Consider the following 20,051-nt stretch of genomic DNA (forward strand, 5'->3'; position numbering starts at 1 on the left):
TCCTGCCTTCAGTCTTTCCCAGCATCAAGGTCTTTTCCAATGAGTCAGTTCTTTACATCAGGTAGCCAAAGTATTGAAGTTTCAGCTTCAGTATCAGTCTTTCCAATGAATATTCAGGGCTGATTTCCTTTAGGATGGACTGGTTTGATCTCCTTTCAGTCAAAGGGACTCTCAAGAGTCTTTTCCAACATCACAGTTCAAAAGCATCAATTCTTCGGCACTCAGCTTTCTTTATGGTCCAGTTCAGTGCTATGTAGAGCAGTTCAATGCTTTGCTTCAAGTTCTAATTTTTGTCTTTGTGGTTAGATGTTGTTCTGAGATGTAGGCAGCTATGTAAATTCTGACAATTAAAATGAGTTAGGGAACGATTTTTCTCTAGGTCCTCTAACAGGAACACCATCCTCCTGATGCCTTGATTTTAGTGCAGTGAGATGGGTTCAGTCTAACTATAAGATAGTATATTGTGTTATTTAAAGTCACTGCATTTGTGAGAATTTCTTAGGTCAGCAATAAAAATTTAAACAATATTTAAGTCTGCTGCTGCTAAGTCACTTCAGTTGTGTCCGACTCTGTGCAACCCTATAGATGGCAGCCCACCAGGCTCCTCTGTCCCTGGGATTCTCCAGGCAAAAATACTGGAGTGGGTTTCTATTTCCTTCTCCAATGCATGAAAGTGAAAAATGAAAGTGAAGTCGCTCTGTCGTGTCCAACCCTCAGCGACCCCATGGACAGCAGCCTTCCAGGCTCCTCCATCCATGGGATTTTCCAGGCAAGAGTACTGGAGTGGGGTGCCATTGCCTTCTCCGATATTTAAGTCTAGAAACTTAAATATCTAAAAAGCCTGACATCTGTGCTAAGGTAATCTCAATAGATATATCTCACTAGATACATAAATGTGGTCTTGAAAACTGTATCTAATGCCTCTTCTTACTGATTCATGTGTAGATCTTCTCTCAAAACTCTGTCCACTTCTTAATTCATTAATATATTTACTCATTTATTCATTTACTTTTTTTTGTTGCTTAAATTGTCATTCATTGAAAGCCAGTTATGCTCTAGCCAGGGGATAAGTTACCTAAATTTCTTCTCTCAAGAATATTCAGTGCTGAGACTTCCCTGGTGGTTCTGTGTTTATGTGATCCCCATGCAGGGGCCCTGTATTTGATCCCTGCCTGGGGAATCGGTTCCCACATGCCAAAAGTAGGAGTTTTCATGCCACAACTAAAGTTCTCATGTGCTTCAATGAAGACTGAAGATCCCATGTGCTTCAAATAAGACCTGGTTCAACCATATAAATCAATAAATATTAAGAAATATTATATTCAGTCTTTAGTCTTACCTAGTGAGGATTGATTCCAAAGTTATCTAGTTACTGTAACTATCCGTAGAATCAAAACATTGGTTTTGCCAGTAGTCACGTTTTGACGTGAGAGCTGGACCATAAAGAAGACTGAGGATGAAAAAAATTGATACCTTTGAATTGTGGTTCTGGAGAGACCCTTGGACAGCAAGATCAAACCAGTTAATCCTAAAGGAAATCAACCCTGAATATTCACTGGAAGGACTGATGCTAAAGCTGAAGCTCCAAAATTTTGGCCACCTAATGTGAAGAGCTGACCCATTGGAAAAGACCCTGATACTGGAAAGATTTAGGGCAGGAGGAGAAGTAAGCAATAGGGGATGAGATGGTTGAATGGTATCACAGACTCAAAGGACATGAGTTTGAGCAAACTCTGAGAAATGGTGAAGGACAGGGAAGCCTGGTGTGCTGCAGTCCATGGGGTTGCAGAGGTGGACATGGCCTAGCAACTGAACGACAGTAACAAGGTTGCTTCTATATCTTGGCTATTATAAATGCCACAATGGACATTTTGCTTCCCAGGTGGCTCTAGTGGTAAAGAACCCACCTGCCAAAGCAGGACATATGGATTTGATCCCTGGATCGGGAAGATCCCCTGGAGGAGGGCATGGCAATTCACTCCAGTATTCTTGCCTAGAGAATTCCATGGACGGAGGAGCCTGGCGGGCTACAGTCCATAGGATCACAAAGAATCAGCCATGACTGAAGAGACTTAGCATGCCCAATGGACATAGGGCTGCATGCATATTTTCAAATTAGTGTTTTTACTTTCTCTGGGTAGTTATCTGAAAATGGACTTGCTGAATCATATGATGGTTTGTTATATTAATTTTTTTGAGGTACCTGCATACTGTCTTCCATTTTGGTTGCACCAGTGAGATTGGTATAGATTGGTAGATTTAAATGTAGGTTGGTGCCATTCGGTGCACCAGTCTACATTTTTACCAATAGTGCTTGACTGTTAACTTTTCTCCATACCCTTTCCAACACATAATATTTGTTGTTTTTTTGATGATGATCATTCTGACAGATACGAGGTGATATCTTACTGTGTTTTAAATTTGCATTTCCCAGGAAATTAGTGCTGTTGAGAATCTTTTCATGGTAGGTGTTCCATGTCTTCTTGGGAGAAATGTCTATGCAGGTACTGTGGCTGTTTTTCAAATTAGATCCTTTTATAGTGAATTATATGTTTTTTCTACAAAATTTGGCTGGAATATTGACCCCATTGGAAATACCATGTGGAAATATCTTCTTTCATTCAGTAGTTTGCCTTTTCATTCTGTTGTGGTTTCCTTTGTTGTGTAAGACGTTTTTAGTTTGAGGTAATCCTATTTGTTTATTTTTGCTTTTATATCTCTTGCCTGAGCAAACACATCCAAAAAAAAAAAAAACCAAGACGGATGTCAAAGACCATTGTGCTTATGTTTTCTTCTGGGAGTTTTATGGTTTCAGGTCTTACATTAGGTCCTTAAGCCATTTTGAGTTTATTTCATATATAAGAAAATGGTCTAGTCTGATTCTTTTGCAAGTAGCTGTCCCGTTTTCCCAGAAATATTTATGGAGGAAGCTGTCCACTCCATTTTATATTTTTGCCTCCTTTGTTGTAGATTAACTGACTACAGAAGAGTGGTTTTATTTATAGGTTCTCTAATCTCTTCCCTTGATCTGTGTGTCTTTTGTTTCCTTTTTATCAGGAGTGCAGCTTGTAATCAGTGATCATGATATCTTCAGTTTTGTTCTTCTTTCTCAAGATGACTTTGGCTATTTGGGATCTTTTGTGGTTCCATACAAATTTTAAGATTATTTTTTTCTAGTTTCATGAAAAGTGCCCTGGTATGTTGATAGGGACTGCATTTAATCTCTGGATTGTTTTGGGTCATATCAACATTTTAGTAGTAGTAATTCTTCCAGTTTATAAGACAAGTATATCTTTTATTTGTGTCATCTTCGGTTACTTTCATCACTGTTTTATGGATCTTTCACCTCCCTGGTTAAGTTTATTCCTAGGTATTTTATTCTCTTTAGATGCAATTGTCAATGGGATTATTTTAAAAATTTCTTTCTAACAGATCATTGTTAGTGTATAGAAACACTATAGATTTCTGAATATTAATTTTACACACTGTAACTTTGCTGAATTCATGTATTAGTTTTAGTAGATTTTTGGGTGTTTACATGCAGTATCAAGTCTGTAAACACTAACTGTTTTACTTCTTCATTTTCAATTTGGATGCCTCTTATTTTTCTTGTCTGAATGCTGTGGTTAGGATTTCCAATATCATGTTAAATAAAAGTGGAGAGGTGGACATCCTTGTCTTGTTCTTGTTTTTAGAGAAAAGTCTTTCAGCTTTTCACTATTTTGTATGATGTTGGGTATGGGTTTGTTATAAATGGCCTTCATTATGTTGAGATATGTTCTCTTCATACCCACTTTGATAAGGCTTTTTTTTTATTTTAACCATGAATATATGTTGAATATTGCTGAACACTTTTTTTGTGTCTATTGAAGTGATTATGTGATTTTTCCTTCCTTTCAGTAATATATGTTAACATAGTGTATCCCATTAATTGATTTGCAAATGTTGAACCATCCTTGTAAACTTGGAATAAATCCAACTTGATCGTGGTGTTCGATTCTTCTCCTATTGTTTTTGAAACCTCTGTTTTATATATTTTCTCTCTGATCTTTATTATTTCCTTTCTTCTGCTGACTCTGGGATTTCTTTGTTCTTCTTTTTCGAATTCTTTGTGTCTCTAATCAGAGAAGATGCTTGGTATGATTTAGATCTACTGCCTGTCTTCATGTTGTGGCTGGGCCATGCTTACCGAAGATGTGCTAGTGTGAAGGACTGGCCGTGTTGCGGCGGCCTCTAAGGCTTGGCACCAGTTATTGTTGGTGCTGTGCTGTGTGCAGCCGGCCCCTGGGATCGAAGCTGCTTTCAGATGGTGCTGCCAGGGGTCTGCTTTGAAGGGGCTCTGTTTTGCTAACTGAGGGTATCCACTGGATAAGATGAAACAGTGGCCTGCTTTGGAGGGACTCTGGTGTTGGTCAGAAATGCCTGCTGGGACTAGTGGAGTGTGAGGCCACATTGGAGGGAGTCTGGTGCCAACTTAGCCCAGTCACTAGGTATGGGGGGAGTAGTGGTCTACTCTGGAGGGCCTCCAGTGCTGGCTGATGGTGTCTGCTGGAACTGGGAGGGTGGCAGGTTGCTTTGGAGGGGCTCTGGTGTAGCTCCCAAATGGCTGTCAGGTTTGGTGGGGCTTCGCTGCTGGCTGAGGATGTCTGTTGGGGCTGGCAGGGTTGGGGTGCTGCTTTGGAAGATTGCCAGATGTGTTGGGTCCACAGGTGAACCTGGGGTGGGACAAGCAGTGCGAGTAAGTTAAATGGCAAGAGTCAGAAGTGGTGCCCATTAGTGCTGGACCAGCTAAGTAGACGGTGAGCTATAAGAAAACTGCCATCAAAGTGGCACCTGCCAGCCTCTCTATACCCCTGGAAGTTCCATGATCCCTGCTGCTCTGGCACCTGAAAATTAGTCAACGAGTCTCCTCAAGGTAAGAGATTTTGAAACATCTGGCTTGGTGCTGACACTCCAAGGGAATGAATTTTGGTGAGTTTTGAAGAGTAGTGTCTCAGATTCCCACAGCCCTCTGGCTTTCCCGGGTGTCAAGCTCCCTGGCTTTCAAAGCCAGATCGTATGGGAGCTTGCCTTCCTGGTGCAGGTCTCCTGGGCTGGGGGGCCTTGGTGTGTTCAGAGCCCTCAGGTAAGACTCCCAGGCTGTGATATCCTTCCCACCGATGGGTTAGACCTCCAGGACTGGTCCCAACCAGACTGCACTTCTGTTCCTCCTATCCTTCTCCATGTGGCTTTTCCTTCCTATCTTTAGCTGTGGAAAACCTTTTCTGCTAGTCTCCAGGTCATTCTCAGAGAGGGCTTCTGTATATGTAGCTGTCATTTGGTGTGTCCCTGGGAGGAGGCGAGTCCAGGATCATCTTACTTTGCTTTCTGTCCCAACTTCCTGAGTTCAGCATTTTTAGATTTTGCATATGAGTGATATACAGTATTTTTCTTTCTTTGTGTGGCTTATTTCACTTAGCATAATGTCCTCAAGTTTCACCCATGTTGTTGCAAATGGCAGGATTTCATTCTTCCCCGTGACAGAATAATACTCCTATGTATGTGTGTGGGTGTATGTGTGTGTATACATGTGCATGTAGCTTGAGGTTATTTTTTAATAAGGCATGTGGTAAAGCATGTAAATAAAAATCTTCAGTGCTTTTTTGATACATCTTAAGCATGAAATCACTGTACTATTCTAATTCGTATATCAAGTGATCTTTCCCAATAATTGTGTTTCCTTGCCCTGGATTCTGATACTCACTTATGGTCCTGCCTTCTTGTCCAGATGCAGCGATTTTGTTCCTGTCTCCTTGTTGGCCCCCTTTCTAGCCTTCCTGACTTGCTCTTAATCCTGCCTAATGTTAAAGTGATTACTGGCCCTGATCTTGCTGCTGTTTCATGCTCTGGCCTCTTGGCACCTGCTATTCCATCAGCCACAATGTCCTCTGCCCACTGTGTGCCCCGACACATATTCGAGACACAATATGAGAGAAGGCTCATATTCCCTTTCTCTCAGGAAGGACTCACTCACCCTCTTCAGTGGAGCCCCTCAGGGTGCCCTCTGCCTTTCAGCATATTATGCTTCTTGTGCAGCCCAGTGTCTAGTAGACATGCTTTAGTCCACCATCTTTCACTGTCTGAAAAGAAGCAACTGACTAGAACAGAATGCTATTGTTTATCCCGGGGTCCATAGATTCTGCCCCTGACTCTGCTAGAGGCAAGGTGACTCCCATCTCCTGGGATCTGAAGCAGTTCTTGGGGGGAGGAGGGTGTGTGGAGCAGTAGGATGTAGGAGGGCCAGGGAACAGGGGGTCTTGAGGTTCCTGTCCACATTCTGCCCATCACTTGCTATGAGTTTTAGGGCCACCACTTTCCCTTTCTATGAGAATGGCCCCTCTCTCTTTCATCTTCTCTTTCATGGACAGTTCAGTTCAGTTCAGTTCAGTCGCTCAGTCGTGTCCAACTCTTTGCAACCCCATCACCAACTCCCAAAGTTTATTCAAACTCATTTCCATTGAGTTGGTGATGTCATCCAACCATCTCATCCTCTGTCATTCCCTTCTCCTGCCTTCAGTCTTTCCCAGCATCAGGGTCTTTTCCAATGAGTCAGCTCTTTGCATCAGGTGGCCAGAGTATTTCATGGACAGGGAAAGCCCAAAAACTCTCCTCAGTAAAGGTCTTTTGAAAGAGCAAAACCCTAAAAATTCTAGCTGTTCTGAGATTCCTTTGGGGTAGATTTTGTAGGAAAGACACAGCAGAAGTCAGAGAAGCTTGTGAGAAGTTTATTTTCAAGACTAAAGTTAGCTAGTTGACCCCAACCAGCTTTCCTTGGAGGAAATCCCCTGCTGGCAGGGTTGGGATGTGCAGAGACAAAGGCTTCCATTTAGATCAGACTATGGTAGGCTCTTAGTGATAGAAAAGCGATTTGCTTTAATAGGTATCACTGCCCAGTCATCCGGGCAGATACCTAGTTCACGAATAACATCAACCACTGCTGTTATTCTTACAGTACCTGAAAGAGACAAGGCAGGACAAAGGTCATCTCTGATAACACTCCAACCCCAATGCCTAGACTTTTCTGCCATCCCCAGGAATTTCCCCACTGGGATTCAGTTTCTGCATATCATTTACAAATATAGGTCCCTTATTAACTTTTCTCCCAAACCTTTCACCTTTCAAATTGGGCAGAGTCCCCACATTCTCTCCTCCTCTTCTTCCCTCCCTTCCTCTCTGCCCTTCCTCATGGAGGTTCTGATCCAGGTCTGGAGCCATGCTTCTCTTGTGTTTTTTTTCTGTCCCTGGAGGATAGTTCTTCCCTTGGTCATCTCCTGTACTTACTGTTGGTTTGCAAATCCCAGAAGAATCTCCTTGGGTAATTGTTACAGAGGCAGGAGGTGAATTTATAATTAAAATTGCCTTCAATCGGAATGTTGCTTAGAAGATAAGCTTTAACCTGGGGAGAGAGGACCCAGTGTTAGCTTGAGGATGGAAAAGTGAAAGACAAGAAAGGGTGGAAGGGGAGGAGGAAGATCTACTTGGTGACTGAAAAGCAGGGGTGGGTGTGGGTCAGAGGCAGGAGGAGTGAACCATACGGCGTCGTCTAGGTCAGAAGGTCTTCTGTCCTCATGTCCTCAAGTTCCTGCTTTAGCAGCGTGGGTCTAGGGCTTGGGAGGAAAGAGGTAAGTGAGTCCACAGGGCTGGGATCAGTCATCTTGGGGCATTTGGTCATCTGGGGAGCAGGCTTGCCTTGCTTCCCTAGTCAAGGCTGTCTGGAATTGGGCTGTGACCAGAGCCTGGCTGCTTGTGTGTGGAAGTCAATGCCAGGCCCTGTTGCCAGATTGTGGCTGAGCCCCAGCTGTGTTCCTCTAAAACTCTGTGACTTTTGGTAATTAGTGACCTTTCATAATTAGGGTGCTGTGTCTCACTCTTGTTTTCCTCAGTTGTGAGGCAAAAGCAGTTTTACTCACCAACCCTGGCTGCTACCAATGGGTTCCAAATGAGATTGAGATCTTGAAGTTAGTTTTCCTTTTCTTTTTCAAATCAAGAGCACTTTACAACTTAAGATCCCGGAGTATACGGGCTTCCTTGGTGGCTCATTGGTAAAGAATTCGCCTGCTAATGCAGAATACATGGGTTCTGACTCTGGGCCAGGAAGATCCCACATCCCACAGGGCAAACTAAGCCCATGCAGCACAGCTATTGAGCCTGCGGCTCTACAGCCCATTCTCCCCAACAAGAGAATTCACTGCAACAAGAAGCCCTTTCCCTGCAACAGTGAGCCCCTGCTCACTGCCAACTAGAGAAAAGCCACACAAGGAAGACCCAGCACAGCCAAAATTAAGAAGAAGCTAAAAGAATGAAGATCCCAGAGTACAGCATATATAAGTTTCAGTGGAGTCAAGAACCTTCTGTCTAGTTAGTGTTCAGCACGGGAGTTTTATTCTGGGGTCCATAAACCCAGAAAGGTCTGCAGATAGTATTCAGTGAGTCTGTGTATTCAGGTGGAAAGAAGTTTTATCTTTATTTTTACTAGACTCTCATTGAAACAGCACTTCTGTTACAAAGGTCATCAGTAATCCATGGTGGTATTAGCAGTATGCGTGATCTTATCAAGAAGAGAGACATAGATATGTTTGTACTACATTATAATATTAGAGGTCTTGAAATATTGTTTCTCATCACTACCTTTGTGCTCTATCAGACTGACATGCATGGTCACGGCTGGGGCCATCAGCGCATTTCCTGCAACTTCTCCAGGTAACTGGCAGCTCTGTGCTGAATGGCCTGTCAGCCCCAAACAGTGAATTCAAATGTTCTCCCCCTTGGAATTTTACTCAGAATACTTGGACATCCTGGTGTTTCTATAGAGAAATCTACCCTCACCTTGTTTAGTTTTTATTACATTTACAACAATATATCTTCATCTATCCCCCTTCACAGATCACAGCATTGTCACGGCAAAGAGTCTTGTGTAACTCAATGAAGCTATGAACCACACTGTACAGGGCCACCCAAAATGGATGGGTCATAGTGCAGAGTTCCGACAAAACGTGGTCCACTGGAGAAGGGAATGGCAATCCACTCCAGTATACTTGCTTTGAGAACCCCATGAATATTGTGAAAAGGCAAAATGATACGGCACCAGAAGTTGAGCCCCCAAGGTCGGATGATGTCCAATATGCTACTGGGGAAGAGCAGAGAAATAGCTCCAGAAAGAATGAAGAGGCTGGACCAAAGAAGAAATGACACTCAGTTGTAGACGTGTCTCGTGGTGAAAGTAAATCTGATGCTCTCAAGAACTTCACTGCATAGGAACCTGGAATGTTAGGTTCATGAATCAAGGCAAATTAGACATGATCAAGCAGGAGATGGCCTGAGTGAACTTTGACATCTTAGAAATCAGTGAACTAAGATAGATAGGAATGAGTGAATTTAATTCAGATGACCATTATATCTACTACTATGGGCAAGAATACCTTAGAAGAAATGGAATAGACCTCAGAGGCAACAAAAGAGTCTGAAATTCAGTGCTGGGTGCAATCTCAAAAACAAAGAATGATCTCACTTCATTTTCAAGGCAAATTATTCAACATCACAGTAATTCAAGTCTATGTCCTAGCCACTAAAGCCAAAGAAGCTGAAGTATGAAGACCTACAAGACCTTCTAGATCTAACACCAAAAGTTATGTACTTTTCATAATAGGGGATTGGAATGCAAGAGTAGAAAGTCAAGGGTTATCTGGAGTAATAGGCAAGCTTGGCCTTGGAGTACAAAATGAAGCAGGGCAAAGATAGAATACACTGGTCATAACAAACACCCTTTTCCAACAACACAAGAGACAACTCTACACATAGACATCATCAGATGGTCAATACTGAAATCAGATTGATTATAAGCTTTGCAGCTGAAGATGGAGAAGCTCTATATAGTTAGCAAAAACAAGACCTAGAGCTGACTCTAGCTCAGATCATGAGCTCCCTGTTGCAAAATTCAGGCTTGAATTGAAGAAAGTAGGGAGAAACAAGAGACAATTCAGGTATGACCTAAATGAAACCCCTTATGATTATACAGTGGAGGTGATGAATAGATTTATGGGATTAAATATGATAGCAGAGTGCCTGAAAAACTATGGACAGAGGTTCATAACATTTTACAGGAGGTGATGACAAAAACCATCCATAAGCAAAAGAAATGCAAGAATGTATCATGGCTGTCTGAGGATGCTTTACAAATAGCTAAGAAAATAAGAGAAGCAAAAGGCAAAGGAGAAAGAGAAAGATATGCCCAACTGAATGCAGAGTTCCAGAGAATAACAAGGAACAATAAGAAGGGCTTCTTAAGTGAACAATGTAAAGAAATAGAGGAAAACAACAGATTAGGAAAGACACGAGATCTCATCAAGAAATTGGACATATCAAGGGAGTATTTCATGCAAGGATGGACATGATAAAGGACAGAAATGGTAAGTACTAACAGAAGCAGAAGAGATTAATAAGAGGTGGCAAGAATACAGAGAAGAACTGTACAAAAAGGTCTTAATAACTTGATAACCATGATAGCATGGTCACTCACCTAGAGACGGATATCCTGGAGGGTGAAGTCAAGCAGGCCTTAGGAATTATTAGAGTGAACAAAGCTAGTGGAAGTGATGAAATTCCAGCAGATCCATTTAAAATCCTAAAAGACGATGCTGTTCAAGTGCCGCACTCATTATGTCAGCAACTTTGGAAAACTCTACAGTGGCCACAGGACTGGAAAAGAGTTTTCATTCCAATCCTAAAAATAGGCAATTCAAAAGAATGTTCAAACTATAGTACAATTGCAGTCATTTCATATGCTAGCAAAGTAATATGCAAAATCCTTCAAGCTGGGCTTCAGTAGTATGTGAACTGAGAAATTCCATATGTACAAGCTTTGTTTAGAAAAGGCAGAAGAGCCAGACATCAAATTGCTACCATTTGTTGTATCATAGAAAAGCAAGGGAATTCCGGGAAAACGTCTACTTCTGCTTCATTGACTACACAAAAGCCTTTGACTGTGGATCAAAACAACTGTGGAAAATTCTCAGAGATGGAAATACCAGATCATTTTACCTGTCTCCTGAGAGACAAGAAGCAACATTTAGAACTGAACATGGAACAACAAACTTGTTCAAAATTGGGAGAGGAGTACGTTAAGGCTTTATATTACCACTCTGCTTATTTAACATATTTAGCTACATCATGCGAAATGCCGGGCTGGGAAACAATGGAAACAGTGAAAGACTTTATTGTCTGGGGTTCCAGAATCATTGCAGATGGTGACTGCAGTCATGAAATTAAAAGATGCTTGCTCCTTGGAAGGAAAGCTATGACAAACCTAGACAGCATATTGAAAAGCAGAGACATTACTTTGATGATAAAGGTCCATATAGTCAAAGCTATGATTTTTCCAGTAGTTATAAGAGTTGGACCATAAACAAGGCTGAGCACTGAAGAATTGATGCTTTTAAACTGGAGTGTTGAAGAAGACTCTTGAGAGTCCCTTGGACTGCAAGGAGATCAAACCAGTCAATCCTAAAGGAAATCAATCCTGAATATTCATTGGAAGGACTGATGCTGAAGCTGAAGCTCTAGTACTTTGGCCACCTGATGTGAAGATCTGACTCATTAGAAAAGAAGCTGATGCTGGGAAAAATTGAAACAGGAGAAGAAGGGGACAACAGAGGATGAGATGGTTGGATGGCATCACCAATTCAGTGGACATGAATTTGAACAAATTCTGGGAAATGGTGAAGGACAAGGGAGGCCTAGCAAGCTGCAGTCCATGGGGACACAAAGACTTGGACATGACTGAGTGACCAACAACACAACAACAAAATGTCATCCAGTCCTGTCACTTCATTCAAAAAGAAGAGGAAAAAGTGCAAACGGTGACAAATTTTACTTTCTTGGGCTGTAAAATCACTAAGGATGATGACTGCAGCCATGAAATTAAAAGATGCTTGCTCCTTGAAAGAAAAGCTATGACAAACCTAAACAAATTATTAAAAAGCAGAGACATCACTTTGCCAACCAACGTCCGTATAGTTAAAGCTGTTGTTTTTCCAGTAGTCACGTATGGACATGAGAGTTGGACCAGTCAGTCCTAAAGGAAGTCAGCCCTGAATATTCGTTGAAAGGACTGATGGTGAAGCTGAAGCTCCGGTACTTTGGCCACCTGATGCGAAGAACTGACTCAATGGAAATGACCCTGATTCGGGAAAGATCAATGGCAGGAGGAGAAGGTGGAGGCATAGGATGAGACCTTTAGATATCATCACCAGCTCAATGGATGTGAGTCTGAGTAAACTCTGGGAGATAGTGAAGGACAGGGAAGACTGGCATGCTGCAGTTCATGTGGTTGCAAAGAGTCGGACATGACTTATGAAGTGAGCAACAACAGTCTTTATGAATCAGGATTTTCACTACTTGAATAATCAAAACAAAAAATTCCTAGTCCCTTGGATGTCCAGCAAAACAAGCTGTGATTTGTTGCCAAATATAGTGTATAGTTTAAGGTTGTTACACAAGCTTCACGATGACAGCCACCGTATAATATAATCTCTAGAAAATAAAATGTAACTTGTTTATATTTAAGTATATTGCCTTTCAGCTAGTGTGCCCATAAAGAAACACACATATATAGCTATATCACAAGTTTACTTTTTAAATAATTTTATCATTTTTCTTTATTATGTCTGTTTTCCTTTGTAATCAGTGCATTTTATTTACAAATTTAGAGCAATTTTCTGGTAAGAGTTCCAAGACCAGCAAAATGGTCCAGACCACAAATGTTTAAGCACTTGGTTAACCCTATGTTTTCTTCAACATTACATTATTATATGGTGTTTATATTCAAACACATGTTTGAGGATATAATCTATTCCATTTTAAAAATATTTATTTGTATTTATTTATTTATTTGGCTACATCAAATCTAAGGTGCAGCACAAGGAATCTATTGTTTGCAGCCTGTGGAATCTAGTTCCCTGATCAGGTCCCCTGCCTTGGAAGCACAGAGTTTTAGCCATTGGACCCCCAGGGAAATCCCAACCTATTCTATACTTGCCTTTATGATCTTTAATACCTCATTGATCAAGAATTTAGTTACATAAACATTATAATTAGTAGAAAATCAATATCAGGTTCTAGAAACATCACACCTATAAAATTATATTATTTCCAAAGTTTTAAAAATAGGAAGGTGTACTCATACATTTATGTCATGCTTGCATGCTAAGTCGCTCAGTTGTGTCTGACATTTTGTGACCCCATGGACTGTAACCCGCCAGGCTCCTCTGTCCATGGGATTCTCCAGGCAAGAATGCTGGAGTGGGTTGCCATTTCCTTCTCCAGGGGATCTTCCTGACCCAGGGATCGAACTTTCATCTCTTATGTCTCCTGCATTGGCAGGCAGGTTCTTTGTTGCTAGCACCACCTGGAAAGCTCACATTTATTTTATAGTTATACACAAATTCTTTCTAATTTGCAGTATCATTCATTCCATGGACTTGTACTTGGTTAGGTTTTAAAAAGTTTACTTTATTTTATTGTAATAGCATTGTTCTTAAAACAGTTTTATTAATCACAGCAGCAAAAAATTATATCAGGTGTCAAATTGTTGATTAAACACAGTTGTTTTTACACCTGTTACATTCTCAGGGTTGGAAATGGACTTTCATAATCTATCACCACTAGAAATTACCATTATCACAAAACTTTTATGCCCATCTTCACATTCTTTTTTCATCTGTGCTTTTGATAAATCAAACCCAAAATTGAAAAATTATGACTCACTCTCCCTCCCACCTCTAATTACTATACATAGTTCATATTATTGGATTGTAAACATAAAAATTAGATAAAACAGCTGTATTACTCTTTGCTCAATGATCAGGAATCTTTCTCCTATAAGTGTGGGGCCATTTCTAGAATGCAGTTTAATGAATAATAACCCTCACACTCCCAATTTTGTTTTCTATTTAGTCCCTGTCCTTAAAGTCTCTGGTGGCTCAGATGGTAAAGAATCTGCCTGCAATGTGGGAGACCCATGTTTGATCCCTGCGTCAGAAAGATCCCTTGGAGAAGGGAATGGCAACCCACTCCAGCATTCTTGCCCGGAGAATCCCATGGACAGAGGAGTCTGGTGGGCTATGGTCCCTGGGGTCGCAAGGAGTGACACGACTGAGAGACTAACACTTTCAAATCTAATTTGAATTCCGAAGCTGTCAGAAGGTACCTGTGCTTCTTGAGAGATGTCTTTCTGGAATGAAATAGGGTAGATACATGGATCTTGGCCCTTGAACAGAGGTAGCTAACAAGGGAGTGCATGCGTGCAGTCACTTGGTTGTGTCCGACTCTCTGCAACCCCATGAACTATAGCCTACCAGGCTCCTCTGTCTATGGAATTTTTCAGGCAAGAATACTGGAGTGGGTTGCCGTTTCCTCCTCCAGGGGGATCTTCCCAACACAGGGATGGAACCCGCATCTCCTGTGTCTCCTGCATTACAGGCGGATTCTTTACCCACTGAACATTGAGGAAGCCCCTAGGAAGGGAGGATTGTGCTTTCGTGACAACACCAGAGGAGACTGTCAGTGAGGTGGAGAAGGACACACTCTTCCTGGGGTGGGAGGGGAAGTTCTATGGGTTCAACCTGCACAGGTCCTTTCCACGGGACCCAGAGCAGTCAGACAAGAGGAGGCCTAATGCACGTTATCCTTGGAGATCCTCTGGTCTAGATCCGCCCTCTCACCACTGCTGAACTGGGAGAAAGGGAGGAGAAGGGTGTGCTTTCCTTATCAGAGAGGAGAGGTTGGAACAACAGTCAACTTCTGACAAAAGAGCAGACAAAGCCAAAGAGCAGAAGAGTGAGCAGAAAGCAGACTCTGCTCAGGTCTTCCTGGGGAGGAGGGTTCATAACCTGACTGTTGTTGGCCCCGCATCTCATTTCCCCACTTGCCTCAACCTCCCAGATGGGGTTGTGGGTTTTCCTTCTGAGGCTCTCCATGCTCCTGTCCTTCATCTCAAACGGCCATACCCAGGACCTGGGGAGGGACTCTCACCCATCCTCCCCCAGTTCTCACACATTTTTCTCTCTTCCTTCTTAGCTGTGCTTCTCCCACTAGCCATGCCTTCTCTCTCCTCCCTCCCACACTTTCTGGATTGGGGGGGGTCCCTTCATTTGTAAAATGACAGTAGTCATCTGCCCTGAGCCCCCATGATTATTCTGAGGCTCAAGTATCTATATGAGCATTGGGAGCAGGAGGGTGGGGGTTCATTATGTTATCAATTACATTATGCAATATTGAAGTCAGAGCTTGATATAGCCTTAGTCGTAATTAAGAATCAGACTTTTTCCAAGGTGGGCCTCTACTTACCACCATGCATTCCCTCAGATCTGTTGAAACTTCAAGCACCACGGTGGCCTCTTCACTCGTGTCTATTTGCAGCATCTGCAGGTCCATTGTCATCAACTGTTGACTGGTTCTGGGAAGAGAGATGTGGGTCTGAGATCAGAAATCAATTCATGAGAGACGGGGCTTGCGATCAGCAAGACCAAGGGAACAGAGAAGGTACAGATGAAGGAGATGATGAGAGCAGGATCAATCACTCAGCATCTGAGTCTCCTGAGAACTTTTGATTTGGGGTTGTTTTGTACAGATTGGGTGTGCTTACTAAAGCAACTTGAATTCTTTGTTTTAAAGCTGAGCATCTTCTTTCCTTCCACTGGTCATCTTAGTTTGCCCCAAAGCAAGGAACTGCCTGGGATGAGGGGCTTTCTAGTGCTAAAACCAAGAAATTCTTGAGCAAACTGGGCTGGGTGGTCACCTTAATTAGCACAGTTTATTTCAACAACTTGCCATGCCTCAGGGCTGAATAGAGTGGTATCTATATCTGAACTTGTCCTCACCCAGTGTTTCTTGGTGCCTCCACATTATACCAGCTTCTCAAAATCCTGAGTGGTTTTTCCCAGGGTAGGACACCTGGTCCCACTACAGAGATCACCACCAGAATCATAACCCAGAAATCCAGCATTCCAAACTCTCTTCCTGTAGAGAAAACTTCCAAGATTTGCTGAGTGATTCTATTCCTCCCCAGTCCCTAGCTCCATTTCCTACTTACTCCATTCTGCTTTCCCAGTTTCTTGCTTCTGTCAAACGTGGACCCTCAGTGAACTAGCTTCTAAACCTGCGCTTCCTGATATCAGGGTTTGAGGGGGCAAGTGGTCCTTGTCTTCATCTTTGGTCTTGAGAATAGGGAGAATGTCTAAGTTGCTGGGTCAACGCAGTCTCATACCACAGGGCCAAGGATCTGTGACCACACCCTCTAATCCTTTCCTGAGTCCTGCCCAAAGCTTCCTAAAGCTATTGTTGGAACTCTCTGACCTGCTTCATCTCTTCTAGGAGGGAAGGTACGAGAAGGTGGGGTTTTCTGAACAGAATTCGAACAAAGGTATTGACTTATGGACAGGATGTGGATCAGAGCTTTGGCTCAGAGTTAAAGAAATCACCTTCCATGCAGGAGACTCAGGTTCAGTGCCTGGGTAGGGAAGATCCCCTGGAGAAGGAAGTGGCAATCTACTTCTGTATTCTTGCCTGGGAAATCCCATGGACAGAGGAGGCTGGTGGGCTACAGTCTATGGGGTCGCAAAAGAGACACACACAACCTAGCAACTAAACAATAACAACCACAGTTACTTACAGCCTATTTGAACACTGGGAGCCTTATTTCCATGGGCAACCTAGAAGCACCCAGTGGAAATGTGAGGGAAATTGATGACACTCCCTAAGAGGGGGAAAATGGAGCTAGGCGTGGGGTTCACAAGAGTTCCTGGGACTAGAGTTCTGGGAAGTTGAAAAAGTTTTCAGGAACGGATATGCAGATTTCTAGGGTAGGAGTGGAGGAGCCCCCTCCCCACCCAATTTTTTTTGTTTTTAATAAGGAGGAGAAAGTCTTGGCTCACGTGTCTTCCTGAGCTTTGGTGGTCCCCAGCTGCAGGCAAAGAATCAGAAGCAGGGCAGCAGGGCTGGCCCTGAGCAGGAGATGGAGAGAGTACATGCTGAAAGAGAAAGAATGTGATGTCCTAGAGAAGTAGGATCCCAGGTGCTCAGCACAGTCTTTATACGCAGATCAAGGAAGTGGAGAGCTGCCAAGCAGATCCATGTTGTCAATCATACATTTATCCTCCCCACTCATGATCTTTCCTTGTTGAGCTGAAGTTTGTTTTTCTATGGAAAAAGTCAACATTCAGCTTGAGTGTTAAGAGTCTGGGAGAGGAATTAGATTACCCTTCCTCGTTTTCTATTAGAGTTTCTCAGAATGGCCAGGACCTCAAAAGATATACCAAACTTTCCCTAGTTATCCTTTCATGCCTGTCTGTCCTGCTCTACATGGTCTTAGCTTCAGTCACTGCTCTGATAGTCTCTGGAGCCAGAGAATCCAGCTATGGGAGCAGATTTCAGATATCAGTCTGGGGCACATTTACTTGATCCCCTTATTAAGTTCAACAGGACATGTTCAAATCCTTTCTTCAGAAACTCAGGTGATCAAGGTCTCCCCAAGGGCCACCAAAAATCATATGGTGGGGGGAACTAGAGATGGGCTGCTCCGGATGATGGAAAATTGAGGTCACAACACTGGGTGACTTGAAGATGTTTGTGATTATAGAGTCCTTCTTAACTTCAGGGTCAATGATACGTCCTACAGATGCCCAAGATCCCCAGCTGCCCCAGAGTCCCCAGCGCAGGTAGTATTTTAACTCTAGACAATTTCTGTACATAGCTGGCATCCCTAAATCAGACATCTCAGCACTGAAGAGTCTACTTATTTCACCATTGAGGTGGCCACTTTTTTACTGCTGTATTACAGCACAAGGCACACAGGAAGACCCACAATGGGAAGGATTGTTTCCATTAGAACAGAACCCAAACAGTGTCCAGAGATTGCTCTGGCAGGAATGAGAGATTCTCTCCCTAGGATGAGAGGGAAACTGGCTCTTGATGGCACTGGCATTGTGATGTTTTCATTCAGTTAAATCTATTCCTTTACCTATGATGTCATGACATTGTGGAATTTGTTCCTATCCTTTGCATGACAGATGGCAGTATAGGAAGACTTTCCCTGGCATGAAGGTGAAAATCAGGGTTCTGAGAGTTGCCTGTGTATATTTCTAGAGCCAGAATTCAGATTTAAAGTCCAGGTGTATGCCTCAGTTTCTGAATATATCTTTGTGGATTGCTCTGCCTGCTTATTGTACTCTTGCATTTCCCTACTCATTCCTCTGAACTTGACATTACTCATGTCATTCCTCACTTGTAACTCCAGCTATTATTGTGGTCACATGCTTTCTTCTTTGTTTCCATTCTGTGTACTCAAGAACAATGCTTTCATTTCACCCCACCCTGGTCACGGTGACCCTCCTTCTTCAACATTGCAACTTTTTGTACATCTGCATTCTTTCAACATTCTTCAACAATGTAATTTTCTTTGCACCTGCTCCTTCTCTTACTTGCTTGTACAAATTTCATCAGAGGGACCTGCTAGCTAAGATCAAAAAAGAATCTGGGCCAAAGAATCTGGAAAGTGTCCATTCTCTTCCACCGGAAATCCAGGAAGAACTCCCTGCTGAGGTTTAACTCCCTTTGAAGGCATAGTCTCATCGTTGAGGACCTACCTCTAGCATATTTCCCACAAAGCAGCTCTCCAAAAGGGACAGCTGATGAGTTAAGAGCATCTATTGACTCTGTGTTCTCCCATTGGCCAGTGTGAATGTGTGCGTGTCTGCTCAGTCGTGTTTGACTCTTTGGGACCCCAGGGACTTTAGTAGCCCACCAGGCTCCTCTGTCCATGGAATTTTCCAAGCAAGAATACTGGAGTGGGTTGCCATAGGAAACGACAATATTTAGAACCTTCAGTACATATGATGTATCTTATGTATTGTGCAGGTCATGGCTAATTTAATGGTTTATTTTGTATGTCAATTTGGCTAGACCAAAGTATCTAGTTTTGGGTTAACTACAAGTCTCGATGTCATGGTGAAGCCTTATTTATTTTCTAAATTTAGTTTTTATTTTATTTTATTTAAACTTTTAATTTTATACTGGAGTAGAGCTGATTATGCCATCTATGGGGTCACACAGAGTCAGACACGACTGAAGCGACTTACCAGCAGCAGCAGCAGCAGCAGAGCTGATTAACAGTGTTATAATTTCAGGTGCACAGCCAAGCGACAACATATACACGTATCCATTCTCCCCTAAACTCCCCTCGCATCCAGGCTGCCACATAACACTGAGCAGAGTTCCCCGTGCTATACAGTAGGCCCCTGTTGGTTATCCATTTAAAATATAGCAATGTGTATACGTTAATCCCATACTCCCTATCTCTTCCCCCTTCCTCCCATAACCATAAGTTCCTTCTCTAAATATGTGAGTCTGTTTCTGTTTTGTAAGTTCATTTGTATCATTTCTTTTTAGATTCTGTGTGTAAGGGATATCACATATTTCTCTTTCTCTGACTTACTATGAAGCTATTTTTAAATCAATAGACATTCAGTTCAGTTCAGTTCAGTCGCTCAGTCGTGTCCGACTCTTTGCGACCCCATGAATCTCAGCACACCAAGCCTCCCTGTCCATCACCAACTCCTGAAGTTCATTCAGACTCACGTCCATCGAGTCAGTGATGCCATCCAGCCATCTCATCCTCTGTCATCCCCTTCTCCTCCTGCCCCCAATCCCTCCCAGCCTCAAAGTCTTTTCCAATGAGTCAACTCTTCGCATGAGGTGGCCAAAGTACTGGAGTTTCAGCTTTAGAATCATTCCTTCCAAAGAACACCCAGGGCTGATCTCCTTCAGAATGGACTGGTTGGCTCTCCTTGCAGTCCAAGGGACCCTCAAGAGTCTTCTCCAACACCACAGTTCAAAAGCATCAATTCTTCAGTGCTCAGCCTTCTTCGCAGTCCAACTCTCACATCCATACATGACCACAGGAAAAACCATAGCCTTGACTAAACGGACCTTTGTTGGCAAAGTAATGTCTCTGCTTTTTA

At 42.6% G+C, this 20,051-nt stretch overlaps 1 protein-coding gene across 1 annotated transcript; it reads right to left on the reverse strand.

The window, feature by feature from the left end:
- Positions 1–6,875: 6,875 nt before the first annotated feature.
- PIP (prolactin-induced protein) lies at positions 6,876–17,062 on the reverse strand. Its single transcript, XM_010833710.1, has 4 exons — positions 16,968–17,062; positions 15,382–15,490; positions 7,321–7,435; positions 6,876–6,994 (listed from the first exon to the last, which is right to left on the reverse strand). The coding sequence occupies exons 1-4, from the start codon at positions 17,060–17,062 to the stop codon at positions 6,876–6,878; spliced, it is 438 nt and encodes a 145-aa protein (XP_010832012.1).
- Positions 17,063–20,051: the final 2,989 nt, after the last annotated feature.

This window comes from Bison bison, unplaced genomic scaffold (genome assembly GCF_000754665.1).
Source record: "Bison bison bison isolate TAMUID 2011002044 unplaced genomic scaffold, Bison_UMD1.0 scf7180017863868, whole genome shotgun sequence".
In the NCBI taxonomy this organism is placed as follows: Eukaryota; Metazoa; Chordata; class Mammalia; order Artiodactyla; family Bovidae; genus Bison; species Bison bison.

Bases quoted from the DNA above. Each gene is read 5' to 3' on its own strand.
- PIP (XM_010833710.1), bottom strand. From the start codon at position 17,062: ATGTACTCTCTCCATCTCCTGCTCAGGGCCAGCCCTGCTGCCCTGCTT. The intron at 15,491-16,967 runs GTGAGCCAAGAC...CTCTCTTCCCAG, and splicing joins ACCAAAGCTCAGGAAGACAC to AACCAGTCAACAGTTGATGA. The intron at 7,436-15,381 runs GTAAGTAGAGGC...CTCTCTCCCCAG, and splicing joins ATCTGAGGGAATGCATGGTG to GTTAAAGCTTATCTTCTAAG.